The sequence below is a fragment of the Eschrichtius robustus genome, chromosome 5 (assembly GCF_028021215.1).
Source record: "Eschrichtius robustus isolate mEscRob2 chromosome 5, mEscRob2.pri, whole genome shotgun sequence".
Lineage (NCBI taxonomy): Eukaryota > Metazoa > Chordata > Mammalia > Artiodactyla > Eschrichtiidae > Eschrichtius > Eschrichtius robustus.
The window spans coordinates 76,897,303-76,919,891 of NC_090828.1; the positions used below are offsets into that span (position 1 = coordinate 76,897,303).

General features: G+C 35.6%; 1 protein-coding gene across 2 annotated transcripts in view; it reads right to left on the reverse strand.

Moving 5' to 3' along the window:
* Positions 1–285: 285 nt before the first annotated feature.
* Positions 286–22,589, reverse strand: part of GALNT13 (polypeptide N-acetylgalactosaminyltransferase 13) — a 569,026-nt gene continuing 546,722 nt past the window's right edge. For both annotated transcript variants that reach the window (XM_068543985.1, XM_068543984.1), the window contains 2 exons: positions 20,093–20,227; positions 286–487 (listed from right to left, as the gene is read on the reverse strand). In XM_068543985.1, coding sequence (XP_068400086.1) covers positions 347–487; positions 20,093–20,227 — 276 coding nt within the window. In that variant the 3' untranslated portion in view covers positions 286–346. The remainder of the gene's footprint in view (positions 488–20,092; positions 20,228–22,589) is intronic.

Genomic DNA, 22,589 nt, shown 5'->3' on the forward strand with positions numbered 1-22,589 from the left:
TTCCACATTATAAGAAAAAAATAAAAATACCCCCCCCCCCCAAACTAATCCTGTGACATGATGGCAATAATTTTTTTTTGAAAAGCAAACACAATTTGTTTTTCAAGTTGTTCTGATGTTTAATAACAGTTTGCTGTTATTTATTCTGTCTGTGTGCTTTTTAATCAGATACAAATTTTAGTAGGGAAATAAGCAAACATTCCTAAAAATGAATTATAAACAACTGTGTTTTAGAATACTAAAAGGATTTTAAAACTTTCAATTCAACAAAGTTAATATTGTTTCCTAATTGAAATAATGGAAAAGCATAAGTGTAGACACTTTCATGGCTTAGGGGAAATGGTCTTCATGCCCCCAGAGTCATGTTCCTTAGCAGCCATTGTTGAGATCTGCTTCCACTACAGTCCTGCATGGTAGGCACCATTTTATCTTCTTCAGAAGGTTCATCTAGACATTGATTACTGTTAACATGTCTCAAGGTGAGTCTCTGTAAAAGATAACCAATAATCAGTGCAACATATTTTATCTTAAACTTCACTAGCACATTGGATTAAATCTCTTTAAAAAATCCTTTTTTTTTTTTTTTTTGGTATAAACATTGCGATATGTTTGTAAAAGGAACTGTGTGTACAGGTGGCTCTGAATTAATTATTATACAACTTTCACTGTTATGGTTTTATCATTGTCTAATGCACCTTTATCTGCAGATGGTTGAAGAAATTGGCCGACATTTATCATGCATTGCCAAGAATTCAGGCTCCTTTGCAAAAAGCCCATTTGTGAGCTTAGAGTTCAGTTGAGGAGTGCAAATATTAACAAGCTTTTACAGAATCTTAGTTTTCTTAGGCATGTGTTACTTAGTAACCATTTGGTAAATATGAAAAGAGATGTCACAGCTGTGACCCAGATGAACAAAACTGCTGGAGATGTTCCCTTTTCAAAACACTATACAACCCATAGTATCTGTGTGAGACATTCATTGTAGAAGAGTAATTACCATAGCAACAAAGATCTGTCTTACTTGATGGTGTGCTCACCATATTTAGTTTGCATCTTTAAGGATCTTAAAAAATACCAGCATCAAATAAAAACAGAGATGTGATGGACATATATTTTAAAATATTATACCTATATATATTTTCATAACAACAATATTAATAATCATCCTCTCAGTACCCAAATGCTGAAATGTAATTCCAATAATTGCACCAGGTTAACCAGTCTTCTCTTTTGAGTTCACATTTACATTTTGAAGTCATATTTTTGGACTTTTCAGATATACATTTTAAGTCCACATGGTTTTACATACTAACTTATGCACTAATTGTATACATTATCATATATAGTTCTGCTCAGTTTCATGGGCAATGCCTAGAACCATACTACATGAAAAACTCCCCAGCCAGAAGAGACGTGTTTGAATATGGGAGGTGATTTGGAGATATATCTTGAAAAAAGTATCCATATATTATACTTTTGTTGCAAATTACCAAAATTAAAGGTAGACAAATACTTTTTTGGGGGGGGTGGGCTCTTGATATTATATTGAAAGTCAGAAGATAAAAAATGCAGGGGGCATGCAAAAAAATGGTGGTGAAACACTGCCTAGACACTTATAATTTGTTTTGGATTAGGACTACAAACACCCCGAACCGCGCTGTCCTGCGAAAAGATAGAATGGAAAATAGGCTTGTGGTAAAGGATGCTTAATAGACAACAAACAGGAAATTAAAAGAGCAAGGCTATTAGATGTGAAGATTCGAAGATTTAGGCCTTTGTTGTTGCTCTTTTCAATACATGGAATCAAGCCATTCATACTGAAAAATGGACAAAAGAAGAAATGGCCAAAGATAGGCAAGAAGATAGTTGATTTATGCTTATGATGCCAGAAATTATTTTGTTCATTTATGAACCAAAAGCCAACTTGGAAAAAGATACAAAAGAAAACAAGCATTTTTTTCTAGAAAGTTCTAGTTAAAAATCAAAATGTTCATTTTTATTACGTACCTGAGTCCTTTGTGTATATATGTCCTTTTCCAAAAAAGCCACTTACCCTTGTTTGCTTCTATTAGGTCCTTTTAAAAAACACGTATATGACTTTAAGGATTAGATTGAATGTGTGTTGTCAATTACATATATGATTATAATTTTTAAAATATTAGTAAGTATTGTTCTTTCTAAAAAATGCATAAATATTTTCTTTGAAGGAATTCATTAGTAGTCAAAAGCCGCTGCTGTTAAGATAACCAACCAAGGAAAATACTCTCCTTTTCAGTGTAGTGGAGTAGAAAGATCAGACATTTTAGGGTTAGATAGCCATAAGTGTGAATAAGTGTGAATTTCTGCTTCCCAAGTTACTAGCCATGAAAATTTGGGCAAGCTATCAAATCATTCTGAGGACGTACTTTGTCAGATGCTTAATTATACTTACTAATGTGGAAAAATGCTCTTTCCCCTACTGCTTAAAAAATTTGACCTTTAGTCAGCTATCTGTGATCCCTTGCATCCTAAGGGTAAAATTGTTAACTATGTTTATAGGCAACAATGACTTACAGTAAAAATGACCTCTGATTGATTAACTGCATCTGCATCTGATAAACTGCATTATAATGCCAGATAGGAAGGCAAATAGTGGGCCTCTTTAAGTGCAAAAGACTTGTAATTTTGTGAGACTAAATAGTTAAATCTGAGATGACCACTTGGTGGGCATTGCACCTACCAGGTATGGTTTCTTTGAAAACAAACTAAGATAATATATGCAAATTGCCTTGTGCAAAAGGTCCGGACTTTTCCAGCTTTCCAATGTATGTTTGGAATGCCCTTGTCTCAAATGTAAGTCTAATCTAAACAACATCCCTCTTCCCCCTCCTCTCCATACTTCCATTCCCAGCCTTGTCACAAGTATCCCAAGCTCAATTCAACCTTTAACTGATTCATCTGAACCAGAATAACTCCCTAACTTCCCATGTGTTCTCATAGCGAGGTATTGGACTATATAATAGCTTTTATTTACAGGACAATAATCCCCTTAAGATCAAGAACTAGGACAGGTACGTATTGGACTTGAACTGAATAATAATTCATTTTACTGCCTACTGAGAAGATATTCACAAATCATACAAGTCAGAAAAGTACAATTTTTAAAAGCTTTTATTATTATAATTATATCATTTAACCAACCACAAAGAAATGCTCAGAAATAATTTACTTCATAAAGTTATTGAAAATTACATCTTAGTCTTCAATAATGCATTTGCTTTAAGTTTCAGGTTAAAATAGTAAATTTTAGAAAGGATATGTTGTATCTGCACACAAAGTATCTAAATAAAAATTAACAAAATTTAATAATTTCAGTGTTCCAAAAACAATTTTTGGGCTATGTTAGTTTTTTTTATTGGTTTTTTCAGCTCTATTACAAAACCTATTGTCATATAGACATGGCTATAGTTAGAAAGCGCTAATATGTCATAATGTATTCCATCAGTTATACTTATGCATGTGTATATTTGAAATAAAGAAAATACCTATTAATAAATAATACACAAATACCTATTAATAAATAATAGACAAACCTATTAATTAATAATAGACACACCACTTAATATATGCCTATTATACCTATTAACACCTATGAATAATAGGAAAATACCTATTAATTAATAATAGACAAAAACCACTTAATATATGCAGCCTCCAAATTAATGAGCAGCTAAGAAGTAAAAGACAGAAAAATTACTCCACGGAGAAATAGCACATAAAGGTTTTTTTAAACCACATTTTAAAGAAATAAGTTTAGATTTCAATAACAGAACATAAGAAAAACACTAAAATAAATTTAATAAAGTCTGCAACACAAACCTCCGAAATTATTTGAGAAAGTAATCAGTAGAATTCTTAAAAATGTTTCTAAAAATTTCCATTCTTGTATAGTTTCTTAGATGCCATTTTTGCAAAGGGTTATCATTACATATTTCCACAGTGGGCTGTTGGGAGCCATCAGCTACTTTGCTTACTGAGAGACAGGACTGGGTGAGTATGTGAAGAAGAGTGTGGGTCTGTTTGACAAAGAAAATAATGAGTAATGACAAAATCTAGTACAAAGGCAGTAATAAATCAATCATTCTCAGCAACATACAATTTCTACTGGATAAGCACTGAAAGCACACGTCACAATAATTGCATCCATGGAGCTGTGAGCCACATCCCTTTAGCTGACTTTCATGTCAACTGTATTCAGTAGGAGTAACTGAAGATAAGACTGAGAATATGGAGAAGAGCCTGAGATCAAATGATGAAACATTTGGGGCCAACAGTTTATTTTGGATAGAAAAGGTTATATTCTTAGTGTTCATTCCAGCAATAAAATGTTCTTAGCATTAAATGAGTTATTTTGTGAGTGCGTATTCAAAACCGTTGATTAGTGCAGTGAGTTTTTGATTGTGGTCTTTGGCTCCCTCATTCCTTTGCCCTAAACTTGAGTGGATGCCAGGGAAGAATCTAGGGGATAACTTAGCTTTAAGGCTTTGCTTTACTTTGTACAGTATGGTACTCAAGTTATTTCCACTGTGTTTTCACAGGGCTAACCTGGTGGCATTAAAAGTGTTCCACATATGCATTGCTACATTCATCTAAATGTCAGTTAGAAAGTTAATGAAGGGAGGAAAAAGAAAATGATTAACTCCATTTGGGCTCTTAATTTGACATAATTCTCCTAATTAATTTGTAATTAATTTATTTGTCTGTTTCTTGTTTTCCATCTATTTCCTCCACAGGAACATAAGCTCCAGGAATGCCAGGGACCATGACTATCTACATCATGAAGTCCAGTGCCTGCTAACATGAGGTACTCTATAAGTTTGTTGATTGAAATATTTAGTGGAAGACCAATGCAGAAAATAAATTCTGATAAAATTAAACTACATCTCTTGGGCAGCTTACTGGATACAAATCATTGGATTTTTCCATTTCAAGGACTTACTTTCTACAGTCAAATGGTAGATAAATGATTTACAAAGATAGGAAAGGTAACATTATCATATATAATAAATTTTATTTGTGAAATGATACTGTTCACCATATAGTTGATTTGTTAAGGAGACTAGTTTTTTGGGCTTTTTATGAAATCAAGCTTGCCTTTCCTATCTATACTGTTTTAAATTTCTGGGTTTGATAATCCTCTACCCTTAGTGATTTCTTTTTGCAATGAACATTTTTTTGGTAAATGTCATGTTAACATCAAAGACCGCAGTGTTAGTGATTATGAATTTCATGTGTTATTAAAAAGAAAAATGAATTATAAAGTCTTCCTTGGTTTAAAACAAAAATAAAAACTTGATTTTACTTATACTCAGGAAATGTACCTCCAGAACGTGAATACAGTATAAACTTTTCCATTAAAAATATATTTGTTGAAAAAAATATATATTTGTAATATTTTCCCCCAAAATGTTCATCACATGAATGACAATGAAAAAAAATTCAAAGAAATTTCACTCTAGGTACTTTTGAAAAACCATAAACCAGAAGAAATTAGAAATCTGAAACAACTCCTTTGAGATAAAAAATTATTTTTCATTTTTAAAAACCCACAAAAACATGTAGTGCTTTCATTTGTTTCAGAAAAAAAAGTATAGTTTTTTTTTTTACCTGAGTATTCTGTCTAGAAGAGATACCAATTGTTAAGATTTTATTGGTTTTCTAGTATTTTTAATCCCTTATGCAAATTTATGTAATTGAGCTCATCTAGTTAAATAGACTTCACTCTATATTGTGGGCATCATTCTTATAATTAAATATTCTAAAAACCTAAAAAATAAAAAATGTCTACAAAGGAGATCATTTAACTTTTCCATTGGGGTTGGGGGATAGCCAATTTGGAGCTACTATAAATAATGCTGTGATAAACATCTCTGAACATCTCTCTCCACATCTATAATCATTTCTTTAGAGATGATTCTTAGACGTGAAATCACAAGATCAAAAGGTATGAACATTTTAATACATATTAGTAAATTTTAAAAAAATCTGAAATAATTATTTTGCAATAATAGCAACAGCAGTTTTCTTGTGCTTACTCTATTCCAGAATACTGTATTTGTGTCAGTTTCACTGCATCTGCATCAGTATTGTGTGTTGCCACTATAAACATTTCTTGACATATGGACAGGATAAAGAAAGAAATGGATAAAAGAATACATATGAAATGACTTTTTTTACAGTTATTTAATGGCTTTTTATAGTTATTTAAATACCTTTTTTTTTCATTTTCATTGGTTAATTTATATTTCTCCTATGCTGTATTCAAGACCTTGGATATTTTTATATTGGATATTGGATTTTTTAATATTGGATATTTATATATATATATATATATAAAATATAAATAAATATATTGTATATTTATATTTTTTCTTTTAAATGCTCTTTTTTAAGCATACCAGCGCTTGTCATATTTGTTACAAATGCCTCTCACAACTGTAGGAAACTGTCATATTAACTCAGTTTTGAAGGCAATGTGACATACAGGCTGACATGCAGCATACTGCCAAATATCATTTCCTATAGCATTATTTAAAATATTGACTAGAAAACAGGATAATATGAACCCTAGGCTGGTATTGGTTTCTCTTTATAACATAGCATTACTTAATTGTTCTCTGTTGAAATATAAAGCATTAGTATTTCCTGGGATTTACAAAATTTCAATCATACTATTTTAAGATGCATAAGAAAAAATTAATACTTCCTGCCTTTAAACATATTTTTGCTATCTGAAACAAGATGTGTCATGGAGTATCTCTAAATCTACCCTTTTAAAGATACAATTACTACTGAAAGCCAACTGGAATCAGGCTAGGGAAACAATTTTGGTGACAAAATAAGAATCATAAAATTATAAAATGAGGTCATACCTTTGGGTGAAAAAGCACTAAGTAAAAAAATTGATATTTTAATGAACAGATAGAAGTGACTGTATGGTTGATTGAAGAACCAATCATACAGGTGTCAGTTTAAAAGATGCCATACGAAAAGTTTAAAATGAAACTTGGTTAATTTTATTATATATAATGATAAAGACTGAATTTGGACTGTTATAGGTATTTAATAGCAAAAACAATAGGATTTCCCCTATTGATCAAGTACAGAATAACAATTATTTAAATATTAATATAATAAAGTTCTTATTTAAAATTTTAAGTATGATCTCCTGACAAGGTGATCTGTGCACTTGTTAGAATAGAATATGAATATTAAAAAAAATAAGTGTGCAAGTGAAGATATTTAACAAACAAGAACTAAAAGCGCAATGCTAAACTACTGAAATTCCTATTTGCTAATTGTTTCTACATAAGAAATCACAGCTCTGGGTCAGTGGGACTATGGAAATATAATACTTGTCTGATATACACAGCCTTCAAAAGGTAAATCAAGCCACTATTTTTATTAGGAATCCTAGTCAGGGAAATGGCTGGGTTGGCAATTATAGATGACTTACCTTGAAATTATATTCCCATTTACCTGCTTTCTGATAAAGGTAAATAAAAGAGGAGGTATTAAGTAAAATCTAAATATAAGCTTCTGTGATTTCAGTAAATATAAATCCCATATATTTTACCTACTGAAAAAAAATTCCTGATGTGTCGTCTCTGAGAAACATTTGACACAGATGGATATCAAATTCATAACAAGCATTTTCTCAGTCAACTTGCTCAGTCACATGAAAAACAAGACTTATTTTTAGCACCATGTTTTGCTTCCTTTTTTTTTCTTTGTTGCATAGTGTTTGTTGAGCATAAGTGTTCTGTTCTAAAATTAGATTCTCACACTGTATGTAGCCGCCTGAATGTTCAAAAAGAAATGTGATTATGTGCACTTATTGCAGGAAAATACAGATTTCAAATGGATTGGAACCCAATTGCAATGAAATAGAATAATATAAGACAACTTGAATAAAAGAGAATGGATGGATGACAGACCTTTATAACAGTAATCTTTAAAATATTTCAGTGAGATGAGATATAGGGTTTTTTTCTTTTGTTTTAACTTTGTGGCAATGGGCTTTCAAAGCACCAAAGTGTTCAAGTAATTTTTTCAAGAGATTCTAGACCAGGTGGGGATTTTCCAGTTTTGCTAATGATGCTCAGGTTGCCCCCAAAATGAACATATTTGGCCAGGTATAAAGTGATACTGAATTAAATGCATGGTTGTGTTGTTTAAGAAATATTTAGTTAGGAAAGTGGGAAACTCCATATTTCAAATCAGAATTGGCCAAAGACATGTATTTATTACCAACAAGTTCTTAGTTTCATTCAAATGAAAGGTGAAACAATTAGATATTAATTAATTATATTATGAATACATGTGGCTAAATTTCATAAGCAATCAGACCATACTGACAGAGTAGTTTTATGACTGCCTGTTTATCTAAATAGACAAAATTTATTGCAGTACATCTTTCCAGTTATTAAGGAAAGGAGAAATTCTGTGTGAATACAATTTGGTACCACAAATAATTGATAATATTTAACCATTTCTTTCATTTGTAATACTGTACATTTAACATATCAAATTGAGACAGGCTGGGACCTGGGACCCTTTGCTGCAGTGCTGCAATGCTTGCACCTGGACAAACATCTGAGCTACAAATTACAAAGAAACTATATAGGACTAAAAATAACTGTGTGCATGCACAGGTGGGGCAAATTATGGACAAAAAGATACAAAAAGACCAAAAAAAACCCCCAACTGCCACTTCTGAAGAGCCGGGAGCAAAAGCAGGGTACTATGCATGCCCCCTGTGCACAACACCACCAAAGGGGTGGGAAAAACACCTAAGCCACCCCTCTGGCCCGACCCCTGAACACACCCCTACCCTCACCCCATATAAGGAACAAGCTCGCACCCCCCACCCCCCCACCTTGGGGGAGCGAGCAAGGGAACCTTTTCACTCCTGTGGCCTTTCCAAGGGGGAGGGGCGCGAGCTGGTGTGCGCAGGGGGCATGGGCAGTACCCTGTCTTTGCTCCCGGCTCTTTAGAAGTGGCAGTTGGGTTTTTCGGTCTTTTTGTATTTTTTTGTCCATAATTTGCCCCAGCTGCACATGCACACAGTTATTTTTAGTCCCTTTTAGTTTCTTTGTAATTTGTAGCTTGAGGAGACATTTGTCCAGGTGCAAGCACTGCAGCAGAGGGTTCCAGGTCCCACCTGTCTAAAGATCATCAGTCATCATTTGAAAGCATCCAATTATATTTAGTTTTTCAGTGACCTCAGGAAGCAAGGTAGTGTAGTGGAAAGATTGCTGGAGTTACTGCCAGAAACCTGGGCTGTGCACACAAGGAATTTAAACACACTAATCTCTACTTGATTGATGTGAAAAATACAAATAATAATATCGTACAGAACTGTTGTAAGAATTGCACGAGAAAACAGATAGAATTAAAGACATTCAGTAAACTTTATTTCCTTCTCTTTCCTCCCCCCACTCACTTAAGAAGTAAACAAACCAAAGCAGCTGGAAAGACTCCATGTTTTGAGGCTTTATGATACCATTAGGGGAACCACTGACTGAAACTGCACCCTGGCCAGGCCCGATAGTAACTACTTGCATGAGTTAATCTTAACAACAGGAGGTCCTGGTAAGGAACATGGAACTAACAAGCCACCACCAACTGGAAGAATTCAGGAAAGGTCAAATGGAGACAGGAGATGCCAGTCCATATGTCCTCCCAGAATCCTTCCCGCTGGAATCCATCTTGGCTGAGTGATGCGCGTGCCACCAGGAAGAACCCTGAGTCAGAATGATTGGCCAGAGACAACCAGAAACTAATCCCATCACTGTAAAATCCGAGACTGTGAGCCACATGGCAGAGCAGTCCTCCTGGGTCCCCTTACCCTCCTGCTGTCCACCCAGGTGCCCCTTCTTAGTAAAGTCTCTTGCTTTGTCAGCACATGTGTCTCCTCGGACAATTCATTTCCAAGTGTTAGACGAGAGCCCACTCTCGGGCCCTGGAAGGGGTCCCCCTTCCTGCAACAAATGGCGACTTTGGTGGGACCTCTTCTTTGCTATGACTGACATCCTGACCACTCAGGGTACGCGGGGACCAGCTCACCTGCCAACGGACCAGACCCAGTGGCCGCAACCGGGACCCTTTTTTCCCTGGTCTCCTCCTGACGCGGACGACTGGCCAGAGTGCCCCAACAGGGTAAGGAACAAGAGATTGTATTGACCTCTTTCCCCTTCCCTCTCTTTCCTCTTTTCAACCTCTCCTGTCCTACCCTTTTTTCTTCTGTCCTGGTCCTGTACGCAGGAGTCTGCTTGAAGGGCTTCAGCCTGAACTGAGGGTCGGAGCCTGATCACCTCTGGTGGGCAGAGAACTCGAATTCTGGTTCTGGTCTGGTCTCTTGTTTCTGGTAGGGTTGAGTTCCCGTCCTCCCTTCCTAGAAGCCCAGGGAAGGGTCACATGACACCTGGGTGTCTGCAGGTGGCAGGAGACATCCATAAGGCCACCCCTTTTGTCCCCTTTCCTTCCCCTCTTCCTTCAACCTGGCCTCCTTTCCTTCCTTTGAAATTTTTGAAGACCTGAGATAGTTCCATTTACTCTGTTAGTACTCGGATCTGAAGTTCTGTGTCTCTATAGGAGGTTTTCTGAGAGACTGCAATCTTGTACTTAAGGGAGTGTCTGATTAGGATGGCCGGGCCTGTGTATGTTTTATACTTTGTGTTCTGTGTTGTGACTTGTGATGGCCCTTCTGCCTTGTGAAATGGGAATATGTGTGGCCCATATTGTTTAGACTCCAGAGAAAGTTGGTTTAGGTAAAACTCTTGAAAACTGGTTCTTTTTGCATATACAGTTAGTAAAAGCAAGCTTGATCAAACGTCTTTTCGGAATTTTGACCCTAAGGGAACAAGTCCTACTAGGAGAACATGATTTTTCTCTCTCTGTGCCTTGAGACCAGGGCTCTCAGGAACCCTTATCTAGACCATCTCTAACTCCTGCAACTGAGAGGAAAATGGGAAGAAGCCTTTAAAAATTTTACTTATTCCAACTGTTATTTATAAACTAGTGAATTTTATATTGTGATAACTGATTTATGACTAAGTTTAGAAAATGAAGCTAAATCTTTCATTGTGTCTGTCTGGATATTTGTATGTCTCAGTATGTGTCTTTGTCTTTGGATAATATTGCTGAGGTTAATTTGTAAATGAGCTCTGTTCAACTGACTTAAAAGTAAATGAATTTCGGGTTCACGTGAACTGGGAAATATTCAGTATTAAATTAATATCTGGTATTAATGTATAAGTTTGTCAATCTAATTGATATAGACATGTCTTCAGAGTTATCAACATTAAGTGTAATACTTTTACTGCACCTAGGTTTAATATAAGCTAAATAAAATCTTGTTATATCTGTTACAAATTTGTCAGCAAAAAACAAAACAAAACTCAATGTAAAGAAACTTTTAAGGAAAGAAAATGTAAATGAGATAAGAGCTTTTAGATAAACTCTATTAAGAATAATTATGCTTTAGGAATGTCTGTCTAAAATAGTCTCTCCAGATTCTGGTAACTTGAAATTCTAGAGTTGTGCTAAATTAAGTGATGGAAGGTTATTGAATAGCTAGGTCATTCCCAAATAAGATACTGAAACATTAATTACTGAACATTGGCTTCCTTTTGCAGAGAAACAAAAGGTATTTAGGACTGTTAATAAATATGTTTGGTGCCACACTGAGATATTTTCTATAAGAAAGCACATTTTTCAAGAAATTATTTGGGTTTATGTTTACCAATCTGCAGAGTGCTGATATAAAGGACAGTCCATGGTTGCTTAAAGAAAGTAGGATGTGTGTTTTCAGTAAAAAAAGGTATGAGGCATGGAATTGCATTTTATTAAGGGAAAAGGAAGTAGGTCTGACTTACAGGTGGCTGTTTCTGAATGGACAAATAAAGTGATGGATACAGAAATGATAAAAAGTTTTGTGGAAAGTGGACCCCAAGAAAAGAGTTTTGTGCATGGCCAGGGCTGACTGAGTTTGAAATAAATTTGATTGAGTAAATAAATTTTAAAAGTAAGCTGGTGCAAAACTTGAATTTGGCTTTTCTCTCTGTTAAGAGGACAGGTTTTCCTAAAATGCTGAACTGCCTTTGATAACAGATTTTAAGTTTCTTTACCTTTTGAGTGATCTGTATTTGCTTTTGAAATCTTTTATTGTTACTTTGGCTAAGTGAATAACTATTGTTTCACAGTGACCTATGATATTATCTGACTGTTTTAAACCCTTTTGATATTTTTTTGACAAAAGTTCCTAAATCAAATTCTAATGAAGTCCTTTTGACCTCTAGCTAACTTTGGGATGCTTCAAAGGGCCCCTGAAACATCCCAAAGAGAGATGTAAATTAATTAGGTTCATTTGGTACGTTAAATTACATGGGAACTTAATCTTCTTAGGTTATATTGTGTGGTACATGTTACTAATATAGATATAGAGATTATATGGAATTCCTAAAAATCTGATATGTCCTGGTAAAATGTTATCAGTCATAATTCTAGTTATTATCTGAAAGTGTATGTCACAGCAGTAACCAAGTTACTTTGTCAGTTGCATTGTAAACAGATTTAAACGTACCTCCTGAAGTCTTTTGTCATTATAGACAGATATGGTTTCATTCTGATGCCTTTGCAAAAATGCTTCCTCTTCAAGAAGATTTATAGAAAGGACTTTTGGATAAATACAAGTTTCTGACTTTCAGACCATAATGCTGAACTGGGTAAGAAATTGAAGAATTCTAATGGGAAGCCTGATGGCTTCGTAAAGCTGTTAACAAAAAGGATTACTTACACAGGACTGAGTGAACTGGTTGATATGGTTGTAATTTTTATGGTTTCTATGTGAAAAATTACTGGTTTAAATCTGTGTTTTCCAGGTGTAAGGAAAACCTTCCCCCTTACACTAATTATGACTTACAGTAATTTGGTAAATTATACCTTTGTAAGCAGAATTGAAACATTTATCTTTTCTATCTGCTCCTTCAAGAGTGAAAACCCTTAGGTTTCCAGCAGCTTTATCAGATAAATTAGGAAGGCTACCTCAATAACAGGTACAGAAATCTCAAGGTATTTTGGGGACCTTGAAAAGGAAGGCATTCACCTAGATCTGTTAGGCAAAATCTGTGATAAGCCCTTGGCATGACTTTCCTAGTCCTGAGAGGACTTTTAAAAGTTCAGTCTGAGACTCCTTATAAAAGTTTCAGCAAGCTAAAAGCCCATATGATCAATTACAGTTATATAAATCATCAGGCCAAGTTTATTGAGACCAGACTTATTTTGCAAACAGACTAGTCTTAATTTGGTTATATTTGGTAAAAACGAGGGTAACTTTAGAGAGAAAAAGATTATGTTTCAGTGAATATTAAATTCCAGTTTTGTTAATGGCGGTCTGTATTTACTAAGACTCACCTCCCAGATAGTTCCTTGCTGTTATGTTATATTAATGTAAAGTTTAATTGAAGGACACTCTAAGTTTGTTTCTGAAGCTTATCTCAGTAATCTATCTTTGGATGAAGATCAGATGCCCCACAACTAGCAACCAGGGGATTATGCATGCTGGAAAAGGCATAATTGAAAGGACTATCTCCAACCTGGACGGAAGGGCCCTTATCAGGTACTCTTAACTAGCTCATGCACAGTGAAACTGAAGGGAATTGACTCTTGGATTAATTTCCACTTACAAAGGGCCCCTGCACCGGACTGGTCTATAGAGAGGCCTGCTGACTTCAAACTCACCTTAAAACAATGCTCAAACAGAGGAGGAACTACATTCCTCCTAGGATGAGAAAAAGACGTTATCAGAAATAGCTAGCCCAAGATCCTGGACCTGACTCGTATGATCATTTATAATGTTTTCTTGATTCTTGGACCTTTGCGTATGAATCAAATGCCTTTCTATCATAGGCATGATCCTATGCTAGTTTTAAAAATCAATCCAGTTGTTGGGCTTGTGGCCAGTTACCTGTGTCTAGTACTTCTGGGTTACCTTGGTGGATTTCTCCACTCCAGGGCTCTAATTGGTTAGCTGTGAGGAAATTTACTTTCAAAAAAAAATTATAGTCATGTTCAGGTTACTATTGATATTACTAGATGGAATCCCCTCACCTGGTCAATTAATAATGCCTGCTCTGACCCTGGCCATAAATACAAGTTTTCTTCTATTACTCAAGCTCAGTCAGAGCAACAAGCAAAGTTTCAGCCAAGGAATAAAATCTCCCACAATTATGGGACGGATTTACGTAGATAACACCAGGCTATGGTAATTTAAGGTAAAAAGCTCCTCTCTGTTGGGAACAAATAAATCATACTAAGGATGATCAGTCTAGTAATACTAGGAAACTGCACTGGGTGCCTTATGGACAATGCCAATATATAATTTCCCTTAAAGATAGAGATTGGTACAGAACAGACTAAGTCAGATGACCTGCGATATACTGGGCTTCACCTAATGGAAGTTCTTGACTTATATTCCTACTTATGACCTCACTAATCTGCTAGCTATATTGTTTTTTATATTGCCTGTTTTACAACATTGTTGTTTCTTGTATTACCAAATGTGTGACTGAGCCTCTGATAAAATGATGATATGTAGTTCCATATGAGATCAATGATTGTAATAGCGCAACTCTAGATACGGGACGAAGCAACAAGAGGGAATGTTTTTCTGGACTGTGAGAGGCTAGTAAGACAGGTGGTACAGAGATTTTTGGCACTGTTAATAAGACCTAGTCCAGTAATAGCACATTGAGTGGCCTATCAGTGAAATCTTTGCCAGACCTGGGAATGAGCATTCCCAGCACCGTGGGACGAAATGGTCATGAAATACCCCCCCAAACCATGGTCGAATTTACCAAATTTATGACCATGAAGGGGCCCTGCTGACTGGAAACTGGCACTTGCCATCTGCTTCTGCAAGGATTAAGTCAATGGCCACTGTGGCCACTGACCTTCAGCACCCCCTGAAAGGAATTCAGAGTGGAGATCAGGAATGAGGCACTCTGTGCTCTGACAAAAACTGGTAGAACAGGCCTTTAGATAGTTAAATACTTTCAGGAGATTTTATGAGCCCAAATTCTTGTGTCTTCCCATAGCTAGAGAAATACTAACATCATTAACGGTGACATCTGCTTTATTAAGGATAGTATTACAATTAAAAGTCAAAATGGAGTAGCTGTGGTTCAGATAGCCAGTGGAATAACTAGGTGACACTATGGGTGTGATTTCAGACAAGTCCTTGTATTGCTAAGAACTTGAGTTTTCTGAGCTGTGTCAGAATTGGATGCTACCAGCCATTCTCAAAACAATGTCTGCTGGCAGCTGGTAACTGCAACCTTACTTTTTAAAGGTCTCCTCTTGTAACTGTTACATTTTAGACAATGGAGTTGCTTTAGATCATACATTAACAAAAAAAAAAGAGACATGTATGGTGACCAGTAGCACCTGTTATCTTTGTGTTAACACCACCTTAAAAGTTAAAACCTACTTAGATAAAACTAGACAACTGGCTACGTGGCTACAAGTCTCTCCAAAGTGCCTGATCCAGACTGGGTTTCAGGCTTATTCTCCTGAAAAGAAATGAGCTTTTTTTTGCCTATTAAAATTCCAGTTGTCACTCTTCCAACTACTTCTAATTTGGTCTGTTACACTACAATGGCAGATCAAGGGACTGAGATTTTAGTCATACAAGACTCAGATCCAGGACTTGGAACTCAGAAATATTTCCAATTCAGTGTCTGTTTTCCAAATTGAGGCAGGACTATGCCCCATTTTAGCAGGAAGTGGCCAGAGCTGTCATCACCCAGTTTCCTGAATTAAAACTGATAGGACTCTGTGGGGCTCTGGAATACAAATCCTTTCTGTGTCCCCTGTTTCTTGTTTATAGGATATAGACTTCATTCAGCCTCCTAGACCTTCCCTGAGCTCCAAAGGGCAGATTCAAACAGTTGTTAATCAGGGAAGGGAGGGGATGCAAGAACAGGGGAGGAGCAGTCAAATGTGGTACAGCCTTGGGGCAGGGTCCTGGTTCCTCCTAAGGAGTATGCATAACAACATCTTTGAGTTCTTCTGCAGGAACTAAGGCCCCCACCCAGGTAGAGGATGGTAATTTCAGGCTGAGCACAAGGTTCCTGGAGCCACCACCCTGTTACCTCACCACCAACCAATCAGAAGGAAGTCACACACCGTGCAGCTCTCACCCCAGATTTTGCCTTCCTTTTCTGGGCCTGGTGATGACCATCCTGTTGGACCTCCCGTTTGGCCCCTGTCTGTTTCATCTCCAACAGGCTCCAAGAGTTTCAGGCTAAACTGTTGTTACCACGAGGGTGAATGCTGGTTTTGGGCACAGAATACCTTGATTTAGATCAGTTGGAGAGAGACTTCTACTCTACTAGGCAGGACTATGCCCATTCTCAGCAGGAAGTAGTTACAGAAGAAAGAGACCCTCTACCCCAATTCCCAAGAAGTATCTTGAGTATGAAGTCTCACCGGGGGAGTTGTTAGGGGAACCACTGACTGAAACCACCCACCCTGGCCAGGCCCAGTAGTAACCACTTGCATGAGTTATCTTAACAATAGGAGGTCCTGGTAAGGAACATAGAACTAACAAGCTACCACCAACCGGAAGAATTTGGGAAAGGTCAAAAGGAGACAGGGGACACTAGTCCACATGTCCTCCCAGAATCCTTCTTGCTGGAATCCATCTTGGCTGAGCAATGCACTTGCCACCAGGAAGGACCCTGAGTCAGAATGATTGGCCAGAGACAACCCAGAAACTAATCCTATCACCATAAAACCCGAGACTGCGAGCCACATGGCAGAGCAGTCCTCTTGGGTTCCCTTACCCTCCTGCTCTCCACCCAGGTGCCCCTTCTTAGTAAAGACTCTTGCTTTGTCAGCATGTGTGTCTCCTCAGACAATTCATTTCCAAGTGTTAGACGAGAGCCCACTCTCGGGCCCTGGAAGGGTTCCCCCTTCCTGTACCAATACTGTTTCAATTTTTCTCTGGATATTTGAACAATTTTCCCATTTATGACTTGCTTTTTTAAGATTGAAAGGACTATGTGAGATAAGGTGATGGGATGTTTCAGTTGTTCACACTGTGAGATCCACAATTGTATTGATAACTAGCTTTCTTTGATTACTTTATTAGGACCTAAATCCTGCCTCAGCCATGGGTGGTGTAATCTTTGTACTTTAGCTTCCTCCTAATAAAGGCTAAAAGGAGAGAATTGAAAGGTAAATTTCAGCTCTGTAATTCTGTGAACTCCTTATTCTGCTTTGAAAGTGCGCCACCTCAGAGGTTTCTCAAAGAAGTATTAATTTGCCCTTGATAGCCGTAGATAAAGAATTTAAAAAATAGCAAGTGCTATTTCTACTTTCCACTGGTTGTAATATGAAACTAGAGCTGCTTGGCAGTTACTCCCCTTTCTCATCTCAGCACCTCTCACCCTTATGCTCCATTTCCCTCCTCCCTCTCTCCTGGAAGCCTTGTCATTTTCCAAAACGTATTTATGCTTTTTCCTAACTTTGCAATATTTTTCAGTAGTGCATATAAAAAGACTAAGAAAGATAAGCAGATGTTTGGCCACTGTCTAGACTTGTCCTTCCTAAACTCTTAACATGTACGTAAATGACCTGGGGATTTTGCTAAAATACAGACTCTGACTTAGTGTGTCTAGGGTGGTCTCTCAGATTCCTGATTTCCAACAAGTTCCCAGGCGATGGCACTAGTCCTAGAATTACACTTTGGATAGCAGTTGTTGAGACTATTTTGTAGACTTAAAGTGATCATAAACCTAAAACTTAAAGAAAAGGTAATTATAAAAAATAAATATTGTATTTCAGTTTCATTAAAAAAAATCATGTCTTTCCGCTGACTTCTTCACAAATAAAATCAGTGTTTTCTTTCAAAGTTGAAATTTCCAGAAAGGCAGTGCATTATTTCTATAATCTATTCTCATGTGTCTTCTCTACATTATGATTTCTACATTTTTTAATTTGGCAAAAAAAATCTACATTATGATTTAAAATTTTAAATTTAGACAAGTTGAACATCACAATTTAATTCTGAAAACCTAAACATATAGGAGAGTAAATTAAACTTATATAATTATTAAGATGATTGGATTATTTATTTAAAAATAAACATTTCTCAACATTTATGACATAAGCTTTATCGTGTGTGTTTTAGAAATAAAGTTTACATGACACAAAATATAACAGTGCTCTAAAATACTGCAACAGACTAACTACTAGTTATCCAAAATAGTAAATTTACAAAAAACTATATCTTAGCTGAAGCTAGCTATTTTTTTTCACTTTTCTTTCAAAATCCCCTAATATTCAGTAATCTTGCTACTGGCTGATAAAAATATAAACAAATATACAGAATTACCAAAAAGAGTTATTTCAAATATGAAGGAATTTGAATTATGACTATAGAAGCCGTTGTCACTCAAAAATTATAGAAAAGTTTAAAGATTAGATGTGGTATTCTGAAATTCTGCTTCATCATATAAAAAATATGTACACTCCTTTCCCTTTCCTTTTAATATATGCTAGATTTCTTTGTTTTTTAGCACAAGCCCAGTAAAGTCCTTGTTTCCTAGTGAAAACTAAAGAGCAACAACAACTAAAGTTTTTATTTTAAAACTTGCATTGTTTCTCCTTTATTTGTACATTTATCTGTACTTTTCCTCATTGAAGAGGTAGGGAGCTCAGGGTCCAGGATGACCCACACATATTATTGGAGGAAACAGCATCCATCCCCAGTCTTAACATAAAGGATGGTGATGGATGATAACAGTTGAAGAGAAAACTTGATGGTCAGACAGAGAAGATGAACAACGTATTAGGAAGGCAAGAGTCTGAATGGAACACACTGGTGCAATATAGGAAGGATTCAGGGTGTTTGTCTTTAATAATGTCCCAGAAGAAAAATATTTGTTGTCTAAGGAGCTTGGTAATTTTGTATAAATTTTAGGGCCCAATTTTAACCCTACACAACTAGTTTCAGATCACATTAGAATTCAGTGTTTTCTTGATATTCCACTTAAGAAACTACGTCTTGCAAATAAAATTGACATTCAAAAAGTGTTTAAAAAGATCTTGTTAAACTATCAGTAATACCAACAACTCTGAAGGTTGGTTTTTAAAATGTTACTCTTGCAGAGTATTATAAGCTTGCATAGAACACTGCATCTGTGAAATTCTTTTATCTCTCTTGTATTATTTATCTAGTAAGAACAAAGTTTACTTATCTTTGAATAAGTCACCGATCATTTAATGATGTGGAAAATGTAGCAAAGATGACCAATTCATTTTGCTAAGCAAAGAGAACTGAAAGAAATGCAGCTGTTTCAATGCACCTTCCTTATGCAGAGGAAAATATTTCTTTTTTTATTAGCTCCATCTGATGGTTGATCTGGTTTTTACACACTGCCTGGCTATAAATTCCCAACAGTAATTTCATTGTTTTCTATCCCTCTCTTCTATCAGAAAAATGTGCTATATTGTGAAGATACTCCTTAGCTGATTATGTATCTAATTAATTCATTGAATTCTGCAAAGTATTTACTAATGTAAAGAATACTAATTCATGCTAATTCTTGTGGCTATTTTCTTTTTTCCTTTAAGTTGAGAAGCATAAATATCACCGATTACAACTATGTAAAATTTAAAATTTGAAAATATGAGAATATTAGTGATATTGTCCTGTATGCACATTTTCATACAGGACACACACACCTCTCAGATAGGCATGGCCTGCCCATTACCTAATTTATGTTGAGCATGTACATGGTGATAACAAAGTTTAAGCACATAAAAATGACTTTATTTTCCTTATTTATATTTTATACTAATGGCCTAGTTTGGCAAAAACCTATTTATATGATATACCATCCTAATGTTTTCAGCTATGAGCATGCATGCTTGAAAATACAATTCTTTCAATGCAGAGAAAAAATAGCTTAGGATTTAAATTTATTTGAAATACATAACTGAGTCTAAAGCATTAAATAAGAAATAAATTAAGAAAATACTATACCTCAGCATCATACTCCCATAACTGATTCCCTCTCATGTGGTGGCATTTTAACATGATTACAGGTCCATTGAGTCTAGACACATCCAAGCACAAGTCATCGGTTCTGATTTCTTTGTCAGCAGTATAAGAAAATACCTGAAAATATAAGAGTCAGCCAATAAAGTAATATCTTCTTTAAAAAAAAAAAGTTGCAGTATAGCAGATTTATCTGTGGAAGCTTTCATATCAGATAAACTTGTATTTTCAAATGATCTCTGCTGTGTGATCTTGAGAAAGCTAGTTCATCTCTCTGCGTCCTTTTCTTCAACTACAAAATATGTACAGTGTCATGTGCTTTTTGTGAAGACTCAGTTTAACAAACTAAATTATTATTTTTGTAATTCTAACTTTTTTTTCCTTTTTTAAATTGAAGTAATAGTTGATTTACAATGTTTAGTTTCAGGTGTAGAGCAAAGTGATGTTTATGTATTCTTTTTCAGATTCTTTCCGCTTATAGGTTATTCCAAAATACTGAGTATTATTCCCTGGGCTATACAGTAGGTCTGTGTTGGTTATCTGTTTTGTACATAGTAGTGTGTATATGTTAATCGCAAACTCCTGATTTATACCTTCGCATCCCTACCCCTTTCCCCTTTGGTAACTACAAGTTTGTTTTCTATGTCTGTGAGTCTGTTACTGTTTTGTAAGTTCATTTGCATCATTTTTTAGATTCCACATATAAGCAATATCATATGATATTTGTCTTTCTTTGACTTATTTCACTTGGTATGTTAATCTCTAGGTCCATCCGTGTTGCTGCAAAGGCATTATTTCATTCTTTTTTATGGCTGAATAAAATTCCACTGTATTTATATACCACATCTTCTTTATCCATTCCTCTGTCGATGGACATTTAGGATGCTTCCATATCTTGGCTATTGTAAATAGTGCTGCAGTGAAGATTAGGGTGCATGTATCTTTTCGAGTTACAGTTTTCTCTGGATATATGCCTAGGAGTGGGATTGCAGATCATATGGAAGTTCTATTTTTAGCTTGTTAAGGAACTTCATACTGTTTTCCATAATGGCTATACCAATTTACATTCTCACCAACAGTGTAGGATGGTTCCTTTTTCTCCACACCCTCTCCAGCATTTATTGTTTGTAGAGTTTTTGGTGATGGTCATTCTGACTGGCGTGAGGTGATACCTCATTGTAGTTTTGATTTGCATTTGTCTTATAATTGGCGATGTTGTACATCTTTTCATGTGCCTTTTGGCCATCTGTAATGTCTTCTTTGGAGAAATGTCTGTTTAGATGTGCCTATTTTTTGTTTGGGTTGTTTCTTTTTTTGATATTGAGCTGTATGAGCTGTTTGTATACTTTAGAGATAAATCTCTTGTAGGTCGCATCGTATGCAAATATTTTCTCCCATTCTGTAGGTTGTCTTTTTGTTTATGACTTCCTTTGCTGTACAAAAGCTTTTAAGTTTAATTAGATCCCATTTGTTTATTTTTGCTTTTATTTCGATTACTTTAGGAGATGGATCCAAAAAGGTATTGCTGCGATTTATGTGTTCTGCCTATGTTTCCTCTAGGAGTTTTATAGTATCCGGTTTCACATTTAGCTCTTTAATCCATTTTGAGTTTATTTTTCTGTATGGTGTTAGAGGATGTTAACTACATTATTAAATTCTTATTATTTGGTGGCATTGTATTTTCTGAACTATATTTGCCTTATAAAACTTACACAACAGGTTCAATAAAATAAAGTTTGTAAACTTTATGGAGCTCCGTAAAGGGCAGTCCTTGTTGCCACCACCATATGACCAATTCCCTAAGTCTAGGGACAATGATGTTTTTCATCAGTTTCCTTTCTATAACATAAGTACATCACATAAACTTTATTAAATATTGTCAGTGGGTTTCTGAAGGTTGTAGAATTATCTTTAGAGATCTCCTTAAAGGCAGGCTCTATGTTTACCTTTCTCATGTGGTTTTGGCTGGGCTTGACTATAATTCTTCTCAAAATATCCAAGAAATGTCAAGGTAGATAGAAGACTCATTGTTAGCTAATTCAAACTGATATAATAACCTCTATTATTTTGTTCCTAGTGTGAATAATTTATTTATAATGTTGATTATTAAAGTTTTGTGAGGGTTATTAAATACATAATTATAAAAGTTGTTTTCTTCTGTTAGTTATGATAAGCATGCTTCAGTATTCTGTGGGTATTTATTTTTTCTTTGCAATATCGAGAGGGAGTATGATGAGGAAGGTCATTTCAAGGTCTTTTCATTTCCCAAAGCAACCTGATGAAATCTGAGGAAGTCAGCTCTACAAATCACTTATAAACTCTGAGTCCTAGCCTGTAAGCTGACTAAGTTAGTCTTGAAATGGTTGCCTCTGTAGCACTGCTACTCAGGGCTTCTAGGAAGATCACAAGTAGTGGTAAGAGGGAGATGCACAAGTCAGTGATGGAACCCAAGTACCCTCTTAAGCCAATATCTTAAAAGGAA